The sequence below is a fragment of the Haliaeetus albicilla genome, chromosome 28 (assembly GCF_947461875.1).
Source record: "Haliaeetus albicilla chromosome 28, bHalAlb1.1, whole genome shotgun sequence".
NCBI classification, from domain to species: Eukaryota; Metazoa; Chordata; class Aves; order Accipitriformes; family Accipitridae; genus Haliaeetus; species Haliaeetus albicilla.
In genome coordinates, this window is record NC_091510.1 from 16,828,824 (window position 1) to 16,850,580 (window position 21,757).

Sequence of the window (21,757 nt, forward strand, 5' to 3'; positions counted from 1 at the left end):
TGCTCAATTGTTGCAATCGGCCTTATGGTGATCGGTCGTATGATCGCTGCCAGGTTTTGACAGAGAGAAACCAACTCCATTCACCTTAAACCTCCCCATTCATCAGCCCACTTCTCTTCTGTCTGCACTGGGACAATGAGGTGAAAGACAGGCAGCTAGAAAGGAAGAATGAGCACAAGCAGATGGGGCAGCAACAGGAACAGCAGCAGAAATGAGGCCACAGACCCATCTTGCTTTTAAAGAAAAGGACACATTTGTTTGCATGGAGCTTTAACTACCCAAACCCAGGATAACTGGAAGGCACAGTTCACTGATTCTCTTCTGATGTGTGCAAAGAATTTAATCAAAAGGCTAAAAATGGTAAGACATCTTCAGGTGGGTCACTGTATTTCATAAACTCCACATCCTCCCCTTTATCTCACAGAAAAGTATACAGACCTCCTGTAATTCTGATTCACATCACAACATCCCAGAAAAACAGTGAAAGTTTGGGTGGAAAGCTTGTTTGCCACGCTTCTGGACACCCGTGTTAGCAAAAATACTTAAAGCAACACATACCCATGAAAAAAAAAAAAAGTATTGTAGTAAATATTACAATATTATCACACAATATATGTTTCACCCCAAAACATTTTAGAAATTATGTTTAGGCAGCATCACTACACCAGCTGCTGATACAGCAAATATCAGAAAGAAATATATATCAATAGGATGAGGGGAAAAAATATATTGCAACCACAAGGCAAAACCTATTGTATTGACCGCATCATAGGGCCATTGTCTGCTAAGCCCCAGAGTTCCATACACTACCTTTACAGGCCAAAAAAACATAACCAGAAAACGTAACTCCGTTACCACTTGGCTTCAAACAGCTCTCAGAAGTTAGAAAAATCAAGAAATTTTAAATCTGTACCAACACACGTTCTGATGTGCATTCTAGTTCATTATGAGCTTCCAAAGAGAAAAGATGTCACTTCCTTCTGCTTGATCCTAAAAGCCTAAAACCAAGCATGACCTACCTGGAGTTTCGCACTCTCCAACGCACAAGGTGGAGCCACCTCTGACAGCTTGAAAAGAGGCCTCTGGCTTGTTGGGTTTTTGATATTGAGGGGGCACAGGTGCTACAGCAACGCTACAGTGCGTGTCCTTGAGCAAGGTGACACAGCCCAGCACTCCTCCCACCTCAGCCTGCAAGTAGAGCATCACCTCCTGCATTGCCAGCACTGCTCTACAGGCTCTGCCACTGACTCCTACCTCAGACGCTGCAGGCGAGCAGATGCTCTGATCTACCAGCTAGCTGTAACTGTCGTGTGGACCACCAAGCACAGAGCCTGTAGCACTGTTTCATATACCCACAGTTGCATAAGCACGAGGAGGGAGGCTACGGGTAAGAGTGGACAGACCTGTGTTATACAGAAGGAGAAGCATGATTTTGGACTAACAGATTCAGTTCTGCCACCAAGCTGGTCTCTGCTCTCAGACATGTAATCCAGGATTGTCTTTACTGGACAAGGGATGGTTCCACAACCAATACAGAAATGAAGTTTTGCTACTGTATGTGTGCCTAGAGACAGTTCATTTTATGCACTTTCAACAAGTAGGGCTCAGGAAAATGGTACAGTGTGTTGACACACCACAGTCTCATCAACACAGCATGAATATTTTAAACTTCTCCATTGCATTAGTCATCATTTGTATCACTTTGCACACAAATGTCACAAAAGAAGTCAGGACCTCACTGTGTTCTATATTAGATATCACAGACAAAAAGAGCAAAGCCAATCCTTGCCTACAAAGATATTCAGTACAAATATAAACTACACAGTGGACAGGAAATAACATCTATGATTTTCAGAAACAGAGAACCAAGATTTAAATGATTACTCTCAGGAGGCATGCAGTAGAGCTGAGAAAATCCAAACAAGCACAATTCTAGTCCAATGCTTCCTCTTCCTTTAGATTTCAGGCACATAGCCTTCTTACTTATTTCCCCCTTCAAAAACTGACAACACAGTAAGTACTCTTCAACAGAGCCTTCTCTTGAAGGAAGCCCTAAAACAGCCCACTTGTTCTTGGAGGGCTTAAGACAGAGGATCTGGGGAATTCTCTTACTAGAGAGCGCTCTCTGGCCACGGGGCTTTGTTTATAGCTAAGAAGTCTGAAAAAGAATATTGCCTGCACGTTGTTTAGCCATATCTGTTGAGGACTGATCTCAAGAACATAATTAAAATAGCACTACTTAGTGTAGTGTATATCTTTCAACAGGAAATTAATCTACAAGACTATTACTCCTGTAAGAAGCTCACAACTGTATATATACTACGTGGTCCTTTTGCTTATCACAATCAGAATTCAGCCAAGAGAGAACTTCAGACTCAAGATTCTTCATTACAATCTTTATTTTGGGTTTTTTTTCATTCTCCCCCTTCCCTCCTATACACTATCCATTCCTGCTTTCTGTACTACACATGTGCATGAACTAGGACAGGACTGATGAGAAAAGAGAAGGTCCCTTCAACAGAGCCAGGTCTCCTTGACCCCAACATCACCTGCCCACCAATGTGTCTTGTAATTTATCTTTTGGGAGTGATGGACAGTTACACCTAGAAAATGTATTTACAAGTTGAATAATATTCATAATCATATTGCTTCTTGAAATATTTGGCAGATACCAGACACTGAGAAGTATACCATCAGTGAAAGCACTTGAAAAATCCTACATCCGTAATGAAGGCATCTGTAAATCAGTTGTGAAAGCGGTTTCTAGCAGTTTACAGCACAATGGGGTGGAGCTGTGATGACCAGTTTCCCCATCTAGGGAGGCACCACATTTGTAGGCACCAAATCAGTGCAGGTAAGGCTGACTGCAGTCCCTCAATTCATAGGTTGTTCTTAGAGTGGCACGAGATGCTTATGCAGTCAGATCACATAGGTAAAAACATGAAAGCCCTCAAAAGCATCACACATTGCTAAAACAGAAGTACAGACGTGCCTGTAACCCCCTTGAACCTGCCTATAACCTCTCTCCATTTGTAAATACATAGCTATTTCCATGAATGAGGGAGGTGCAAAGACTTGACATCTGTACAGTACCAGGGCTAAGGCCAGCAACAGCAGAACCACACGTACCCGTCTCCCAGACCTACACTCAATCCAGTAGAGCGTGAAGCCCCTATTTTCCCAAGTTCTTTAGGAAACCACTCAGCAATAAGCTACAAGCTTTTCTTAAGCCTGTCTCTACAACACCATCACATTGAAAGCTATGAATACGTTAGTATTAAAATGCTTTACATCACAATATTAACTCTCCTGTGTCACCAACTCTCACCATCACACCATTAAAAAGCCAGTATTCTGCAGCATCTGGAGTTTCTAGGTCAAACTGGTTTTGAGGATAGAAGAAATAAATTTTCTGATAATTCAGCAACCCTGAGCACACAAGTGCCAGCAACCAGTGCCAATGAGCCCATTGGGTACAAAGGGTGGCCTATTTCACTCCAGGCCCATCACTGGGAATTGACCACTCCCAGACCTTAACAGGAGAGAATGGAAAGAATTCCTGAAAAGTAGAAACCAATTCAAGTTTTTTAAACATCATGCACCACAGATCAGAGGCACCTCAAATATTTCAGAAGAAAAAAAAAAATCTACTCTGACATTACAAAACAGATGCAATGAGGAAACCTTTATCTTAACATAGGGTTCTGCACTGAAATGACAATGCAGAGATTTAACTCTGAACTATCCATGCGGGAAACAAAAAGGGGCTTAAATATAGTATTGCTTGATCACAAGACAGAAGTAAGTTAGTTCCCCTTACTATGCCAGTAATAGAGGACAACAAACTTGCACAACTGAGTATGCCTGATTCTATTAAAGCTATTTGTATTCACTGCAGTGCCCATAAATCCTAATTCTGGGCTGCAGCATTATTGCAGTAGATGCTGTACAAACACAGCAAAAACCAGACTGCCTGCTTTAAAAGAAAGAAATAAGAGAAAAGAAAATGCATTAGCACACAGAGGAGCACAGGGAGACAGTGAGATGACATTGGAAAACATGGTGGACAGTAGTCTTAATATAAGTCCTGTTATTGTGTTTCTGTAGGCTTCATGGCAAAGATGAGTACCAAGAGACACACATGAAGGCATAAGGTCAAGGAAAGTGCTGAAGGATTAGGTTTTAATTATCAACTCAAGTTCAACATGGCTAAACATGTACAAGGAAATACCAACATGGGGAGAAATTGAGAAGGTGCTTGTTTTAAGGTAAGTGTGGGATGGAGGTAGGAGGCATGAGCTAACACCTTGAATACCGAGTAAGAAATGACAAGGATATGACAGCAGAGCAGAGTAGGTTGTGAAGAGCTTTGGATATTAAAGCTATGAGAGCAAGACATTTACTAGATCTACAGTGACCATAAGGGAAGCATAGGTACCTAGCACTCACGTGAACACCTATGCACAAACACTAAAACGCAGGTGTGTTAATCACAAGCTGAAACCCACTGCTACATTTAATTCTTTGTACATATATATGTTGTTTTCCAAAAGTACACCTATCAAAAAAAAAAAAAAGTTTGCAGAAGCTTTCTCTGTCCCAAATGCTTCCAACAAGCTCTTAATCAGAGAAAAATGATAGGTAAGTATGTGGATGGGTCTTCTCATGTTGTGAAATGGGGGCGCGGTGGGGGGCGGGGGGGGAATTATCTAGCTTGGTTCAACTGTATAAATAAACTCCAAAGTTATAATTGCCATTTGAGGACCACAGTGATCTGTGTTGTCCTGATGAAGAAAATAAAAGAAATATGGGGGGCAGGGAGTCAATTGATTTTACGTATCACCTTCATGTGCCGACTCTAACAGTAAAGCAGATCATACGCAGTTACATTAAGCAGATAGCTGCATCTCATGAGCAAGGTAAAAGACATGTCATGCAAGGACTGCTAAAGTAATAATATAATTTAACTGTTGTAGTAATCAGTAGCATAAAGTCTAGAGTTAACAACTGGAATAAAAGTCATAGCAATGCTTATGTGCTCAATAAAATATAGAGACCTTTTAAATTAAATACAAAGTAATGAATTGAAGTATCAGAGAGCAAATGCCCTTTTTTTTAGTCAGAGAAATTAACTGGCTCTACTGAAGCACAGAATTAAAAATATTATTTTGGTAAGGAACATACTAAGAAGAAAAAACTGTTGAAGAGGCCTACATAAAAATATTGCTGAAAAGCATGACTAAAAAAATTAAGAAGTGTTCCCTAACCAAGATGAAGTAAATGTACATCTTGGCCAGTATTCACACCCCAGAATCCTGCTTAAAAGCCACACAGTCATTTTAAAAAAACAAATCACTGGGTCAGCATAAAAACTAATGCAATATATGAAAAAAGAATTCTGACCGGTATGATTTGTAGGCATGCTTACGGTAACATTTGCAGAAGAAAGGAGGTCATAGCAGATTCCAGGCTCCCAGCTCTAAAACTGAGCTGCTCTTCCTTTATTAGAATCTGATTATTTGCTTAACACCTAGCATAGAAATTGAATTTTACAGTGTGGATCACCAGCTTCATTGGTGAAAGAAGGTGCTATTTCAGAAAGAGCAAGATTTTAATCCCCTAAACATAATTAAAGCAAACAAAACCACCCTATGTCCCCAAGACAAGATTTATCCACAGACAGAACACTTTCAAAGATCTTAGATTAAAAAGTAATTGCCCAAGTTAGAAAAATGACTAACCACAAAACACCTTTGCTTTGGGCCAGGAAGCACTATGGGAACGCGACCATGTTTATACATAAAAGTTTTTATATGTTGTTTAGTACTTATTTGCAGTAATGCTAAGGATATCCATCAAAGACTAAGCTCAGGCTGTGCAAGGCTTTCATTAGACACATAGCAAAGAGTCAGTTTGTTCCTGCACTACCCAAGGATAAAAGAGTCCTGCTTCCAGCACAGATCCTCCCTCTCCCAGTATGCATGGCCTCCATGGACAGAGCTCTGTTACACAGGCAATGGGGCTCACTCCAAGAGAAGCTCATAAGAGCCCCATAGAGCTCTTGGAACCACAGATCTTGATCAGTCAATACAGAATTCCTCCACCACAACTCAAGTTCTCTGATCACATATACATTGGTTCCCATTTGCAGATGCCACTAGTTCTGTCAAGAAATGGAAACTTTCCCATGAAGTTTTGCACGTACGTGAAGCTACTGTAACCCCAAGTCCTCCAAACCACATAATTCCCTTCATCTCCCATGTGGGTCATAGCTTTACAGAGCACATTCTGCAAGTGTTGGAAAAAGAAGGAGCTAATAAAGCAAACGAACCTCAAACAACCACCTCCCCTTCCTGGAAAAAAAGTACATACGTTAGTCACTTAAGCAAGTTTGACACAGAGACAGGTTTTTTGCTGAAGTTCATAAGTAAGATAAAGAGGACAAAATAGTTATCAGTAACGACAACGTTACTACTCCAAGCTTTTTTACTCAACAGTTAAACAACAAAGTTTCAGCTCATAAGCCACGCTTACAGGACAAGTTTACTGAACTGGATGTGTTTTGGATTAATCAAAGGCTCATTTAGTACTGAAGCCTTGAGCCATTAAAATTGATTTTGAACACGTACAACACCATGAAAGCATGAGTTTTGGTAACAGCAAAGCTCTGATTGTTTCTTTACTACTGCGTAGCTTGGGACAACTCACTTCACTCCTCTGAGTATGTGCTGCTTCTACCAGCCTTCAAGTAGTGTTGCCTCATTAAAAATTTGTTCTTCAGAGAGCCTTGTACCATGTGTTTGTCCATCAACCAGCTCACTAGGTTCCCGACTTCACTGGGCCTCTCTAGGCATTGTTATAAATATTATTTAATTCCTCAGATTAGTATTCTTTTTTAAAAAAGATCAGCTATGTACATTGATTACCTCCCCATTCTGACTTCCTTTAGTCTCAAAGGATAATTATTTTTCCTTCAGGATCTAAGGCCCAATAGCTATTGCTGCCAATGACCACTGGATGAGATACGAAATTAGCAGTAACATATTGAAAAAAAAACCAACCACAAAACCCCAAACCCCTACATTAAACTGTTAGCTATCAGTGATGCTTAATCCAATCCCAGAACCAAAAACTGTTCATGCTCTGCATTTTGGCCATATGTATTGTATGGATGGCAGGGAAAACATACTGATCAGTATCAGGTTGCTGTGATGTGAGGGAAGTAACTATCATTCATAGGGAACTAAATTTAGAAGCTGTTTCACTGCTGGCAAAACATAGCAAGAGGTTTCCAATTTTTACTAAGAAAGAGATAGAAATGATAGATTTGTTTCATTTCTTTTTAGAAAGTGTTCTAGTAAGATGCTGTAACACGGACTTGATTTCCTTGGCAAATTTCAAGGGTATGTGAGGAACACTCATTTACTGCTCAGCAAGTCGAATTCAGGTTATTAACAGCTTCAAGGAGAAAAGCATTTTAAAATCTGAGGTTCTCATTTAACTCTTCCTCCAGAGCTGCTCCAGCATAGAATTGTAAGCAGGACTATTGATCCAAACAGACTAAGTTCACAGCCCACTTTTCTAGCATCTTGTTTTTAAATGTCAAGCTTATCTCACGAAGCTGCAGAAACATAGCTGCTAACACTGCCTGATGCTCCATAAATCAGTCTATTCCTAGCACTAATTATCCCAAGCAGCTGTTATCCTCCATTTGATCTTCAGTATCCAGGAAATCTTTTCTTCAAAGACTAACTCAACCAAAGAATGTTTAGCGTGTGCCACATTCAGAGATAAAATGCATCTGTGTTACTTAAAGACCATGTACCTTGTTGGGCATTTTCAGTGAAGCCCCATTAACGCTCCTACAAATTCACAGTGGTTTAAAAATAAAAAAAAATTTTAAAAAAGGCATTTCATTAGGAAAAAGAACAACAACATGATGACTTGTACTGAAGTGTAATCCCCAGAAGAAGAAAAGAAGAGGTAGTACTAAGCTAGACAAGTGTGAAAGACTATGCCTACAATCTAATTGCACAACTTTTTCTCTCAGGCTGTTTCCACATCCAAAAGCTTGTCAGAGAAAGATTAAAGATTGCAGTGACATGGTATTATAGTTATGCAACTCACACAGCCACCCCTGCTGTGAGCTGATACACACAAATAAACCTTTACATCTTGATTGCACAACATTTGCCATAGATGCCATGGCTTTTCACTACCTGCAGGAGTCGAAGCAGGATCTGCCGTCGGTTCAGAAGCGTCTAAAGGATTTGTGAAATATGAATGCACTCAGGTGCACTTCTTGCACATCAGTCCTTCACACGTGGCCTTTGGCAGCACCGGCTGTACAGCCAGCTAACTCACAAACCCCCAGTTAATGCAATGAGCTCCGAGGTTATACCGCAGACGCTGACAACGTCTCGCAGCAAAGCGCGTGACTGCTGTCGCACACAGACCTGCGGGCTGAGCCCGTCGCTCAGCTGGGCCACACACCCCAGTCCTCCCTTCCCAGCTAACACTCACCCTGCCCCAGGCAGACACGCTGGGCTGGAGCAGGATGAACTCACCTCGCCTCATTTAACCACAATAATCCCAGGGTGACTAAATAAAAGCCTCGCTTTTCCAGTTTTTCAGGGAACTACTAGACTAACCAAACTTTACCACTGATCAGGTATCCATCTGATAGCTGCAAGTGAGCAGAGGGAACAGTAGTGTTAACAGACAGTTATTTCTGATGTCATGACTGACAGGGACTGTAGATGGAGAACAGGCTGTTCTGACTGTTGCTGTCAGCAAACAGCAGCATCCTTCCTTCAGGTGACTGCATGCCTCCTCAGTCTGAGCTGATCAAATCCCACCTTCCAAAGTTACTGCAGTACTAGAGAAATAAGGTATCACTGGTTTGAGAACCACTTTGCTCATATTAGTATATTTATATTAGTTATAATATTATATTATAGTTATATATATTATAGTTACATATTATATTATTATAACATATACTAATATAAATAGTATAAATATAAAAGTACTACAAGTGTACTTGATAAGTAATCCAAAAAAACCCCCACACAATAATCTGTCACATCAACCCCTATTTCTAATACTCAGGAAGTATTTTATGTAACAAGTACTATCCAATACATCAAGTTTTCATGGCACAGCTGTTGTGAAAAGTAACTCAGTGCACTGAAAACTCTACATGCATCACAAAACTAATCCTGCGAGATCAACTACCACTTTGCAACAGCAACAAGATTACAGTTACACAGAAGAATATGGAAAATAAGCCAAGCAGTCAACCTCCAAGTTGTATGCATACCCAAAATAAACACAATCTCAGGTGTAGCACCAACTCAACCACTTCACTGTTGTCACAGCTGCTAGCACACTGACAAAGAAAATTTACAACCTCCTACACCAAATGTTGCAGGACAAGAATTTGGTAGCAATTCTGCAGTCTATACAGTCCTATACTGAACAATCTGCATTTTCTGTTGTAAACTGGGCCTAGATTCAGCAGCCAGATTGTTGCTTACAGAAGCATTTACTGAATTTACTGTTCCGTTCTGTGATAAGCAATGAAGTATTTATTCTGCAAGAGTAATTTTTTATATTGTAACCACATTCAGCTGTTGCTATCCCATCGGGTTTCTACATAATAAAAAAAAACACAAAACAACAAACTGGAGAACTATTTATTTGGGAGGAAGAGAGGGGAAGAAACAAGCTAGCTGTAGTTCAGTAAGCAGTGGCTGATGCCACCTCAGGTGACCATTACAGGCTGCCCCTTTCACCTTAGCAGCTGAGGCCAACCACAGAGCACGCCTACATGACACACTTCAGACAGGGCAATTTAGCCCCACTTGACCCTCACCCCAGCTGTCTGCCATTTCCCAGGACAAGTGTTCAAAGTGGGGGGAGAAGGAAGGATGCAGGGCTATGGCTCTGAATTTCACAGGGCCCACAGCTTATACAGAAGCAGGACATCACAGCTGGTCGAGCAGGGTCTCCCAGGTCTCAGCACGATCCTTCGGCGAAGGCCTGGCATCTCCCAACGGGAAGCCACTGTACTCAGCAGCCGCTCATGTCCGTGTGAGGCACGTGTGGGGCTCAGGTTGAGGCTCAACAGGCAGAAGAGAACAGGCACCTGAAGGCTCTCTCCTCTCAGAGGTGAGTGCGTGAGGTCAGCCGCTGGTTTTGCTCAGCTTCCACCCAGCCCTGAGCCTCTGGCATCGCCCTTTCCTGGGAAAATCCCATCCCTCCAGAGACAGCAGCTCACCGAACTGGAGAAGGAGCAGGAGCAGCGAGCACCTCCCTCAAGGAGGTGACAGTCCCTTAGAGCTCCACACTGTCCCCAGGAATTGACCAGCAGCAGCGACGGCAACTCTGAATGTGGCTGATTTCCTATTAAAAGTAGTAGTGGAATGATACTTAAAAGAAAAAAGTGTCAGTCGGGTGTATTCTTATACCCCCTGCTGATCCCAAGCCCTGCCCAGTGTCGCTGGAAGCTGTAAGTGCCCAGGTCCTGAACAGGCTCCCAGGGTTTGGAACAAAAGCAATCCTACCTCTGGATCCTGCTGCTAGTTGAAGCGGCCGCCAAGACAGTTCGCTTAGTTAAATCCCAAAGAACGTAGCTGAAGGAGCCCATGACAAAAGCCATTTTCAAGAACTGCACAAGTTTTAGCCAATGATGGAAAATGAGATGGTATCTGTTTGGACGGGGCAGGGAGGTATTTTCGATGGAGGTTAGACACTTCAGTGGTGAGAGTCAGGGACAAAGCAGCATAGTATGAAGTAAGTGACACGGAGAAGTAAGGATTCATATAATCCCTAAAGACGCAGAAGGAAAATATATGTCTTAGGAACGCATGTTGGCTCCTCAGCTCCCTAAACCAGCCTGGAATCCCAGCGTCGAGCAGCTGGGGAATGAGCTGCAGAGATGGCTGGCTGCGTGTTCCCAGGAAGATCTCAGTAACAAAGCTGGCTGGAACCACTTAAATGAAAAGCTCTGCCATAAAACACCGGCTTGTGGAGAGCAAAGTCCTTCACAGCAGAATGTTATCTTTGATGAAAACATTTCCAAACGCTAAAAGCATAATTTTGACTCTTTTTAGGATTAAACATTTTAACACCTTGCTTGAAAAAGGGCTCATTACATAACATGAATTCAGAAAGGGTGAGGTCAAAATCCGAATAAAGCATTTTAGTTCAAAATGGAAGCTTTCAGAATTTTGCTTCATAAGCAGTTGACTTTTGTGAGTGGGTGTTTTATTTCATACTGGAACAAGATATTTTAGTTGCTGCATTCTTAAAGCAGAATTTCCCTCCAAGTGAGGATTCCAGGTTCTGTACTGTTCTAAGCACTAATTCTTGCCATCTTTTGAATCTGATATTCTGCAGTGGCACAGACCACAAGAACTTTTCAGTTGAGATATGACCAAATCAGACAGCAAATCCAGCCTCTTTCTTTTTAGGAAAAAAAGAAAAAATATTATCTCCTTTTTAACACCAGAAAAGCAAAGAAGTTTTATTTAATCTTGGAAGTCAAGAAACTGAAATTAGCCACAAACTGGCCTCTGAGGGATACCAAATCTGCACAATCACATAATTTCCAAAGTTTGTAAGGAAACTTTGGATTGGACAGTTTGCAAATTTAGAATTTATATTATAGCTTTCTTTTTACAGTGGAGAATATCAGCAAGAGAAGACAGCAGTCAGCTGAAATGTTTTGAATTAGCCAGCCAAGGGCTTCTACGGACTCCCACACCAGTCAGCTTTCTGGGGCTAGCACAGATCATCCTGAAGAGCTGGCTGGAGACAATGAAGTGGGGTCATCTCTCCCTGTAGGGCTTACCAATGCTACTGCTCATCAAGTGATCAAAGATGTCAAAATTCATTTCCTACAGGATCCATGCTCTGTGTGCACATCCTGTCAGCACCACTACACTTTAAGCCTGGGAACCTAGTCGATAGTTCTCTAGAATATCCCATGAGAGGCAATGAAGCAGCACAGTGCTGTACCAGAATTTTACTGACTTGCTGCTCTGTTAAACTACTTCCCCTCACACTGCTTCCCCAAGTCTCAGCATCCTCGCTGCATCGCTCAAAGACCAGTTCCAAGATCATATTCTCATCAAAAGAAAGTAACTATGGAATTCACTACCTAAAAACTCCCCAGGATTATTCAGTTAGTGATAGCTGTCAGCCTTTAACACAGAGATGGCACTTTTCATGTGGATAACTTCCAAAACTGCATAAAATACTATGATAGTAAACTCCCAATGGCATTCAAAACCAAAAATCATTGCCCTTGCAAAGCATCAGCATCTTGTTCAGTGTTCCACACTGCTGGTGTTATGTTTGGTAACACTCACTTTTCTCTTCTTTCTCCCAGACTCACTAACAGATATCCAGAATACACAATCTAATTTACATTAGCAAATACTAAACATGACACACACCTACTCATTGAAACATTTCTTCATGATCTGGTGCACAGCAATGAATGATGCTGTTTGCAGTCCTTCTCCTCCGAGCCTAGTGTTAAAAGTAATCCTTCTCAGTCCAGGCTCCCATTGCAATGGAGTAAGCTTTCAGATTTCCCAGAATCTTGGCTGGCTGAAGCTGAATGAAATGTGATAATCAAACAGCATTTAATTTTATATTCACCACGATAGGTGGCTCTTTTGAAGGGTTCTCCAGTAATATTTTTAAGCATCACACAATTTATTAATAATGCTGGATAACAATGAACAAGCCAGTTAGGATCACACTTACAGTCATTTTCCCTTGTGCACAGCCCATACCCAAGGGACTGGCAGGTGAACTTCACCATCCAGATCAAAAGAGCTGCTGCCCAGTAGCCCAATGCAGCTTATGGACCAAGCGCACAGCTACCATCCCCACTGAGCCAAGCTCCAGCATCCCTAAAATACAGGTTCTCTCCTTTTCTAACTGTCCCATTACTTCACTCCTTGTAAACCAACACAGGACATAGAATGGATTACAAAATCCTTGCTAACCAGTCCTCAGCCTACGTCCACATCTTGAGTCATAAGTAACAGAGAAAGCCTTCACTCTATGCAGCATAACTAACAGTTTGATGAAAATAGCAATAATTAAAAATCAATAGCAATATTCTGTTTATTTACACATGTATTGCTACAAGTAGGCAACTGGCTGTAAAGAAAATTCAGCCTACCTTTGGCAACAGTTTAAAAAAACAATTTATGACATTTTCAAGCTCATTATTCTGTTTCATTCCATTTCTTTTTACCCACCAAAAGGCTTCAAAGGACAAAAGATCAGGTGGAACTAAATTAAGAACAATTCATTAGGAAAACCAAGAAGTAGCCACAAGCAACATTTCTTAAGAATGCATTTCAAAAAGCCACAGCATCAATTTAAAGGATCAAATTCATTAGCACCCACGAAGGGTAGAGACTAGTAATGTAACCAAGCAGACAAGTACAGATGAGGTAATAGGAAAGCTACTGAACTGAAACATGCAGCCAATTGAGTCATCTGAGGATGACTCACATGAAATCAGACTCCAGAAGAAGTAAACCTCCTATTTTAACCACATCAAAGGAGGAATGTACTTTCGATAGATCAATTAAATAGTTATTGCTATAAAAAGTTACCCAAGCAGATTCATCTGGCTTCAAACATCAGAGCTACTGAGTTAAATTTAAAATGTGTTAGAGCAACACCTTGAAAATGAGACATGGTTTTCTAAACGAATGACCTGTTTCACATCCACCTGGAAATCTAAATTAGAGTTGGAGATGAACACAGCAAGTATGTGATAGTCCCTCTTTTAATTGCAAATGCAGCACCAGAAATTGCACATACATTAATATTTTTAATTTTTAATACAAAACATCTTCCTCTTTAATATGTATTTCAGACATTAAAGTGAGGAACACGAAAAGCAAATACAAGCCTCAAATTTGGCCCCTAATTTATAACAATGGAGATTCACGGGGAGGGGGGTGGGGGGGGTGTGTGTGTGTGTGTGTGTGTGCGCGCAAAACTGCCACAGTAGCAGCATTCACTGAGTAACTCAGTTCTTCATAAAGAAAGAAAAAAATATTAAACCAGAGCAATTGAGGTGTTCCAGCTTAAAGCATATTGATACAACTGCAAGAGTACATCAGACTGCTGGGAAGCAAGTGGGAAAAGACAGATAAGCCACATACATAATTTGACCCGCATGAATTATTACACAGGTACACAAGTGTTTGCCCCATGTTATGAAACATCTGATCCAGAGTGACAATCACAGAATCATACCATAGAATCACAGAATACCAGGCTGGAAGGGATCTCAGGGATCATCTGGTCCAACCTTTCTTGGCAAAAAGCACTGTCTAGACAAGATGGCCCAGCACCCTGTCCAGCCAAATCTTAAAAGTGTCCAATGTTGGGGAATCCACCACTTCCCTGGGGAGATTATTCCAATGGCTGATTGTTCTCATTGTGAAAAATTTTCCTCTCCTCCAAGAACGTTTCAAAGTTCAAGTTCAATCAAATCAATATTAGCTGTGTTAGCAGTCCACAGTGTATTGTACTAAAGTTGTTCTTACACCTTTAATCAAACTTTCATCCTATGAACTAAAATTTGTGAATATCTGCCTTGGTTTTATAACAAATGTTGAGGGAAGAGGAGGGATGGAGAAAACAGGTGAGTAGATAGTTAGTGCATGCAGGAAAAAGACAAGGAAGAACATACGAAAGAGACCAAGGAACAATGTGAAGAAAACTCCAAGATGGGGAATAGACTAACTGAGAGCCAGTGGTAGACACTGCAGGGTAGGCAAGATGCAGGGAGGGGAAAAATGGAACAGGGCTGAGAAGTCCAATATCTAAAGACTGGGATCAAGTAAGAAAAGCTAATAAAGAGTTAGGAAGGGGAAAAAAGTGGAAGATGGGACAGGACACACAGATGTGGTAGGACTGAAGCTAAAGAGAAACTTTGGAGGGAGGGAGCGAGGAAAGAGAAAACAGAAGTTTAATCTAGATGTGCGAGTACTTTTGCGTACCTAAGTTGCACTTTTCCAGAGACACCTGATGATGGTGATCTTGCCCAGTCCTCTCCTAACCAACTCATACAACTACAACATCAGGCAAGGCTTTCCCAGTTTCCTCTGAGTTCCACACCCTGTGAGGAGAGTTGACGTTACACAGACAGTAGCACATTCTCACAAGTTGAGGAGACTTCATAGCCTGGTCTTCTACCAGTAAACTCTGTCCATACCCTGGCAACACACAGGGTACCAATTTGTGCCCAGATGATGCCAGTTTGTGCTGGCTTTCTATCCAGTTAAGATGCACTCAAAGAGATCACAAGTATTGCTAATAAACGTATACATAAACCTCTGAATTTCTGTAGTTGGACTCCAAAACATTCAGCCCACTCAATCAGGAGCTTCTGAGTAACCTTCACAACCACGTGGGAATTGATGATCTCAGTTATAATTAAGCAGCCTTTTGTCACCATTTTTCAACTAATTCACATATGGAACCTAATACTTCCTTTGTGAACACAGTGTGACTTTAAACCTTTTAATCCAATTATTGCCTGACCCCATTTGTAAGCACTTCCCTTCACATTTAAGAGAAGGATATGAAAGCTACCAACCTATGAAAACCAGAGATACACCTCTATCTCTGCACAAAATAAAATATTCTGTCTCCCTCTACTGGCTCTGCATTAAATCAAACCAGGAGGAGAAAAAGAAAAACTAGAAAGCTAATGTTTACTGTTATCTTAGAGTTTTCTATACAGGAGTCAATGCTGAAATAGCAGAAGAATAATACTTATCTTTAATCATAGTTTCTAAACACGCAATACAACAGAGAATACTAAGAGTCTTTCTGAACACAGCACGAGACCCATTGAAAGTTATTATTGGTAAACAGCACCATAGATACATAGCACCAAATTAATGATCTCTTTGTGAAATTTTCTACTAAAATTATTTCTCCATTAAAAATATAAGAGAATATTAATAAACTTTCTGTTAATATAACTTGAGCTTATTTTATATTGAATCAGATTTAAGCATTCCTGCTTGCTTCCAGCCAGACTGAGTTACAACTGACCTGGATGATTTTGCTTATAAATAATTTATATATAATACATGCATTTATTTTTTTAAATTAAAAATGACAGGCAATCAAAGTTTGTGATTCAAGGAACTTCTGGTTTGCAATTTGATCAGTCAAAATATATTTAGTAATATAAGCAAGCTGTCACTATATAAAATTGAGGAAGAGAGAAAAGAATGAGATGTCTTTTGCGTATTCTTTAGATGATAGCTGCAAAACCTTGATTTATTTTTTTACTGAATTCTGCTTTTCTCAAATGATATAATTAAGCACATAAAGCACTCTGCTTTCTAAGGCAGATTTGAAACAGCTTACAATGCTACAGAACAAACTTACATCTTGCTACTCCAAATAAGTCAAAATCACAAGAGTAAGAGGCACATGTGCCTAGAAGCCATGTTTGCCGTCAGGCCGTCATTGTGATTTCTCTCTTGCTGCTTTTCTTCACTGGAGTATTTTATTTAAATTTGGGTAGAAGTGTTATTAAAATGAAACCGGTCAGTCATCTATCTTACAAACTAGAAATACAGCACAGTGTACTGCTTTTAGCAGGTATCCACCAGAACAATTTATCCTTCCCCAACAGAGCCATAGCCATTCATGCTTCTGACCAAAATGCATTTCACTCTGCAGTGAATTTTGTTTTCTACAGTAATACCTATTTGTATGCAAGACATACACCACCTACCAGGGATAAGGGTCAACAGCATAATGAGAAACACAGCAAGTTATGAAGTTGTCTCTGGCGACTGTTTGTTCCTCCACGTTTACTCTATCCACTCAGGATTCGAATACCGCAGGCGCTGTGCTTGGTGTTGCTGATCCTGCAGCACAAGCAAGCCAGGCACGGGCTTCCAAAGCTGCCAGAGGGCCATGCCCCCTCTTCTGTGCATCAGCAGAGACTGAGAGCCAGCACAGGTCAAAGACCGATCAGTGGACGGCTCCCTGTGTGGTCTGCAAAACTTGCAGACGCTGAACTTTCAGATACTGAACATACACAGTTTTAAGCATACAGTTTTTTAAGCATTACTTGCTTCTGCTCTGTAGAAGCAGACTAAAGCATGATAGACATTTTGTCAGAAAATAAGGGAGCAAGTTTATCAGCCCTGTAATTTCCTAACTAGCTGAAGTTACCACTAGGAGTGAATTTGTCAGGCAGTATTCAAAAAGGCTCTGACAAAGCCAGAATTAAGCATCAAGACAGATTTTCCATTTTTTCCTGAAACAGTATTTGTTTGCAGTTGGCCTGTACAGATTGCTTAAAGGTAGAATTTAAACATCTGAATGTGAACTTAAGGTTAATTTAAAACTAGAGTTCTACTTCTAGAGATTTCACTATATGTGGGGAAAAAAATTCCCAGTGCAACAACAGTATAAGCATACCATGAAACTCTATATAAATCAGTTGAAGAATCACTTATATTTTGAAATGTTAGAATTAATGATAACACAATTCCAAGAAACTTTAGTTTGCCACTAAAAAAACATACCTTAAAAAGGAAAAATACTTTAACAACTTTGCCAAACTTACTTGATAAAGATTTTAGTACTACAGGATATCACAATGTTAATGCTGTACGTGAAAGCACATTATAAAGCTTTATGGCACAGAACATTATATTGCAAGTATATGCTTTCATCAGAAAAACACGGAACAACAAGAACTTCTACAAATTAATAACAAGGTTTTGAATATTTAAAAATGAGAGGGTAGTGTACAGAAAATCTAGTTTCCGAGGGCTTTAGTGAGCAGAAAAACTCTCTTACATTTTGTGGTGGTGGTGTGCATTTTTTAGCGTTCCATCACATTAACTGTTCTTTTTTTAAGGTTAAAAGAGGAGAAAATAGATTTCTCCACAATTTTGTTGAGACTTGAGGACTTTACATACTCAGGAGCTGCACTTCTCAAGCTACTCTAAGCAACTACCTTCTCCTGTGCACCCACTTCTACCACCCTCTGCAGAAACTGGGAACGGGGAACTGTTACAGGAAAGAAAAAATGAATTATCTTACTGGATCACCTCTCCAATTTGATTCATTATATCCCACACAGGGGTTCCTACTGCTACACAGGAACTAGTACAAAGGCAAGAATAAATGGTTGGAGGGAAGACGACCAGTTGTGCCTGCCTTTGGACAGCTGTTGATCAAATATAGCCTCAAAGGCACGATTACCAGGAAATTTAAAGTTGTACTTCCTACAGCAAAAGCTTAATGCTGCATTCTCTGTATAGTGCTAGTACATTTATACTGAGCAATGAAAATACAGTCTCAATCTACTCCAAAGCAACTGAAGTGATCAGGAGTCATTCAACAAATCCCAGTGGCTTTGGATTAGATCTTAAAGCAAGAAATAACTAAGTTTTTGGTGCCCTGGAGTATATACATCTGGATTTTCAGAAACATAAGCTGAAAATCCACCCTAGGTAAATACGCTATATTAATAATAAAAATATCTCACTTAGAGATGTAACATACAAACCTACACATAGTCTTCAAAAACCTGCATGTACATGCATGGATATTAGGCAATCAACTGCATGACTTTAAAACTTCAGCTATCTCAGTTGTTACTAGCACATTTTAAACATAATGCCCCATTAATCTAAGTGTAAAACGGTACCTGATATTCGTAAAAACACATTCATATTTAGGATGAAATCCCATATCCCTTTCAGTCAACAGGTTTTTACCTAATGAATAAGGTCAGGATGCTCCGACCTTCAGAATTTATAGTCAAATCCTCCAAATACTTAAACACATGCAAAATTCAAGTAGTCTCATTTAAAAGGAGACTACAGTATATGCTTAAGTGTTAATGACACTGAGGACTCAATTATCAAGCTGATGTTGAGAAAGAAAAAGAGTAGGTGAGAAGAAATATGCCTATGCAGTGCATGACAGCCAAGAACTTTCATGCTAGGTTGAAGTAAAACAAAGGCACACTTTTAAATGCTTAAAAATTAAGTTTCACAGTAACAGACAAACCCTTAACTAAACTACATTAGCACATGCCGCTACAGTAAGATTCTTTTAATAAAATCTTTACATGCACCTCAAAGCTCCTACAGGCATTTTTGTGAAAAGACCATGCTTTTTTTACTGTACCTGAACATTTCTGTACCTGTCACGCTGCATGTTAATGAAAAAATAAGACAGGGAACATTAGGTTATTTTCACATGTCCTTTCTAAAGGTATGATTTCTATTTATTTTTACACATCACATTACATGCAGTTTCACTTTAGCAGAACTAACAAAAGCACTTCAGCCTAATTTTAGATGACAACTTTGGCAAGTCAAATAGAAAGGTTTCACTGTGCTGGAAGAAAAGACTAAACAATTAAAGAGCAACGTTTCTCCTCTTTGCACCCTCTCTGCAACCCCCAAAACACAGGCACTGATAAAGAGGTTTGAGGGAAGTAGTTTGTTTTTACTAATACTCCTCATCTTGAGTAGACTTGATAGGAAGGAGTTACGCACTACTAACAATGCTCTGGGAAGACAATTGCTGTCTATAGTTTCCAGCGAGAAGAATTTCCACTTCTAGCATCTCCCTTATAACCATATGAAAGCACACAGTTAAAGACAGCATGCACTCCAAAAAATTCAGCTTGGGCTTTCTGTGAATTAATGCTGAAAAAGCCTGGCAGACAACCTACAGTAAGGGTGCCACACCAGTGCACAATGCTGAGGCTTCGGCAGCATACCCAGTTGTGCTAGTTGAACTTTGCCTGTTCCCAGGTGCCACTGACACCACTGGCAGCCAGTCATACCCAAGGAATAAGCATAACCTGGCCTCTTGATTTTTAAATCAAGTGCGAGGCCTTATTTGAAATACTGCCCACATTAATGAAATAAACAACTTAGAGGAGTACACACGTACGCAGAAAGCACTTACGTCGTTTCTGGGAAACCGCCTGTAAACAAGCTGTGACAATATCGCAGTTCTTCTGGACTTTATGTACAAGCCTGTCCTTCTGCTTCAGAAGACGAAGCAACTTTGCTGATTGAACAGAAATTCTGTAATTCAGTTCTCGTTTTATAGTTGTTAATTCATCGACATCTGCCAATAAGCAGAGAAAATAACTTCAGTACAGGCCAAAAGAAATCATAAACAGCTTATTGTAGTTGACATGCAAAGGGACTTGCCCCATGGATATTTACATATACAAACTTTATGTAAATTACAAGTTCTATTGACTGGGATAATTCCCAATTATAAACATTTTCAGGATCTGTGCCAAAGTCTTTAATTTTCTTATAAACTAATGTACTTCAGCTTATTACACCGTGTATAAATCTTAATAATTATACTGTTATAAATTGGAAAAATTGTGACTGACATAGCCAGAATATACCTATAGTAGTGCAACCAGGGGGTAAATTTTAAATTACAGTACCTTTCAGAAGCTGCTGGTGGAAAGGGTGCATGGGGAATAAGCAAATGGTAACAGGCAAAGGAACATGTTCAAGAAGGTGCCTGCAAAGCTAGAAGGGCAGCTCCGGGATGAGCTCTTTCCACTAAGATGCAAACTAGGTGGCTACAGTCATGGCCTCAACTATTTCCACTGGTCTGTCACAGTGCCACCAGACACCCTTAGTTCACCAAAATGTCTCAGCTTACTTCTAATACTCCTGTTGTCCCCTCATGTGGTGAGCTTCAGGTCCAGGAGAAAAAGGAGTTGTTGGGGAGATGTCTTAAGTGGTTTTCTGGGGGGGGCGGGGGGGGGGGTGTTGAGTCCTCTGCTCTGTTCTTAGGGGCACACCCCACCGGTGAAAGCTTGGGTCTTGCCTATCACATGATGACCCTGCAATAGGCTGGTACAGCTTGCCACCAACATCTAAACAGCTGTCTGTTCCCTGCGGCTAAGTTTTCAAATCCTATCACTTTCAAACCAACCATGCCCCCCTGATGCTGGGAGAAAAATCAATCAAAAAAATTCATACTTTGGTAACCTGATCCAATGAGAAAAATATTTATGCATCCAGGAAAAACTACTATTAGCGGGATAGTAAACAGCTCAGCTCCTACGGCAAAACTTTTTCAACAGTTCTGGAGAGCTTAAAGAAAATGACAAATTAGGCTGAAATGACAATCAGTCATGGGATAGAGAAGAGCAAGGCACGACTGCACGGGAAGGGAGCCCCTGGTAAAACAGTCCTGTATTTTATAGACGCTAGCCTGTTTCAGCACCTGCTGCTTTGCTGGAACTCCCAATCCCTTGTACCAGGCGAGGTGATTTAACGCTACACCTAAGGATTTTGGGAGCAAAAAATTTAAGTCGTATTCCAACTGACCTGTACAGTCACCACAAAAGTAGCAAGCTGAATTTTATTCTTTCCTACTCGTGCCAGTTAGCTGTCCCTGTAAAAACAATTAACTCTGCAGCAAAATTAATGAGTTCAAATTCCACAAAATATATTCCTGAACAAGCAAATTTCTTGCCGAGTCCCAGATTGCCAGAGGACACACATAGGAACTTGAGCTGCATCCTGTAACATCAGATGGCATATCAGCCCATTAAGAAGCCAAACACGGAAGCAGAAAGCTGTTTGCCCAGGTCTGAAATAAAGCATGTTTATTCACCTCTTGCTTTTTTCCCCCCTTGTCAAAAGCAAGAATGATTTAACATCAGGAG

At 40.4% G+C, this 21,757-nt stretch overlaps 1 protein-coding gene across 3 annotated transcripts in view; it reads right to left on the minus strand.

Moving 5' to 3' along the window:
* Positions 1–21,757, minus strand: part of TBC1D30 (TBC1 domain family member 30) — a 58,025-nt gene that overhangs the window by 35,182 nt on the left and 1,086 nt on the right. For all 3 annotated transcript variants that reach the window (XM_069773617.1, XM_069773611.1, XM_069773612.1), the window contains exon 2: positions 20,017–20,181. Coding sequence is in view for 2 of the 3 variants with exons in the window: in XM_069773611.1 (XP_069629712.1) it covers positions 20,017–20,181 (165 nt within the window). In the remaining variant the exon portion in view is untranslated. The remainder of the gene's footprint in view (positions 1–20,016; positions 20,182–21,757) is intronic.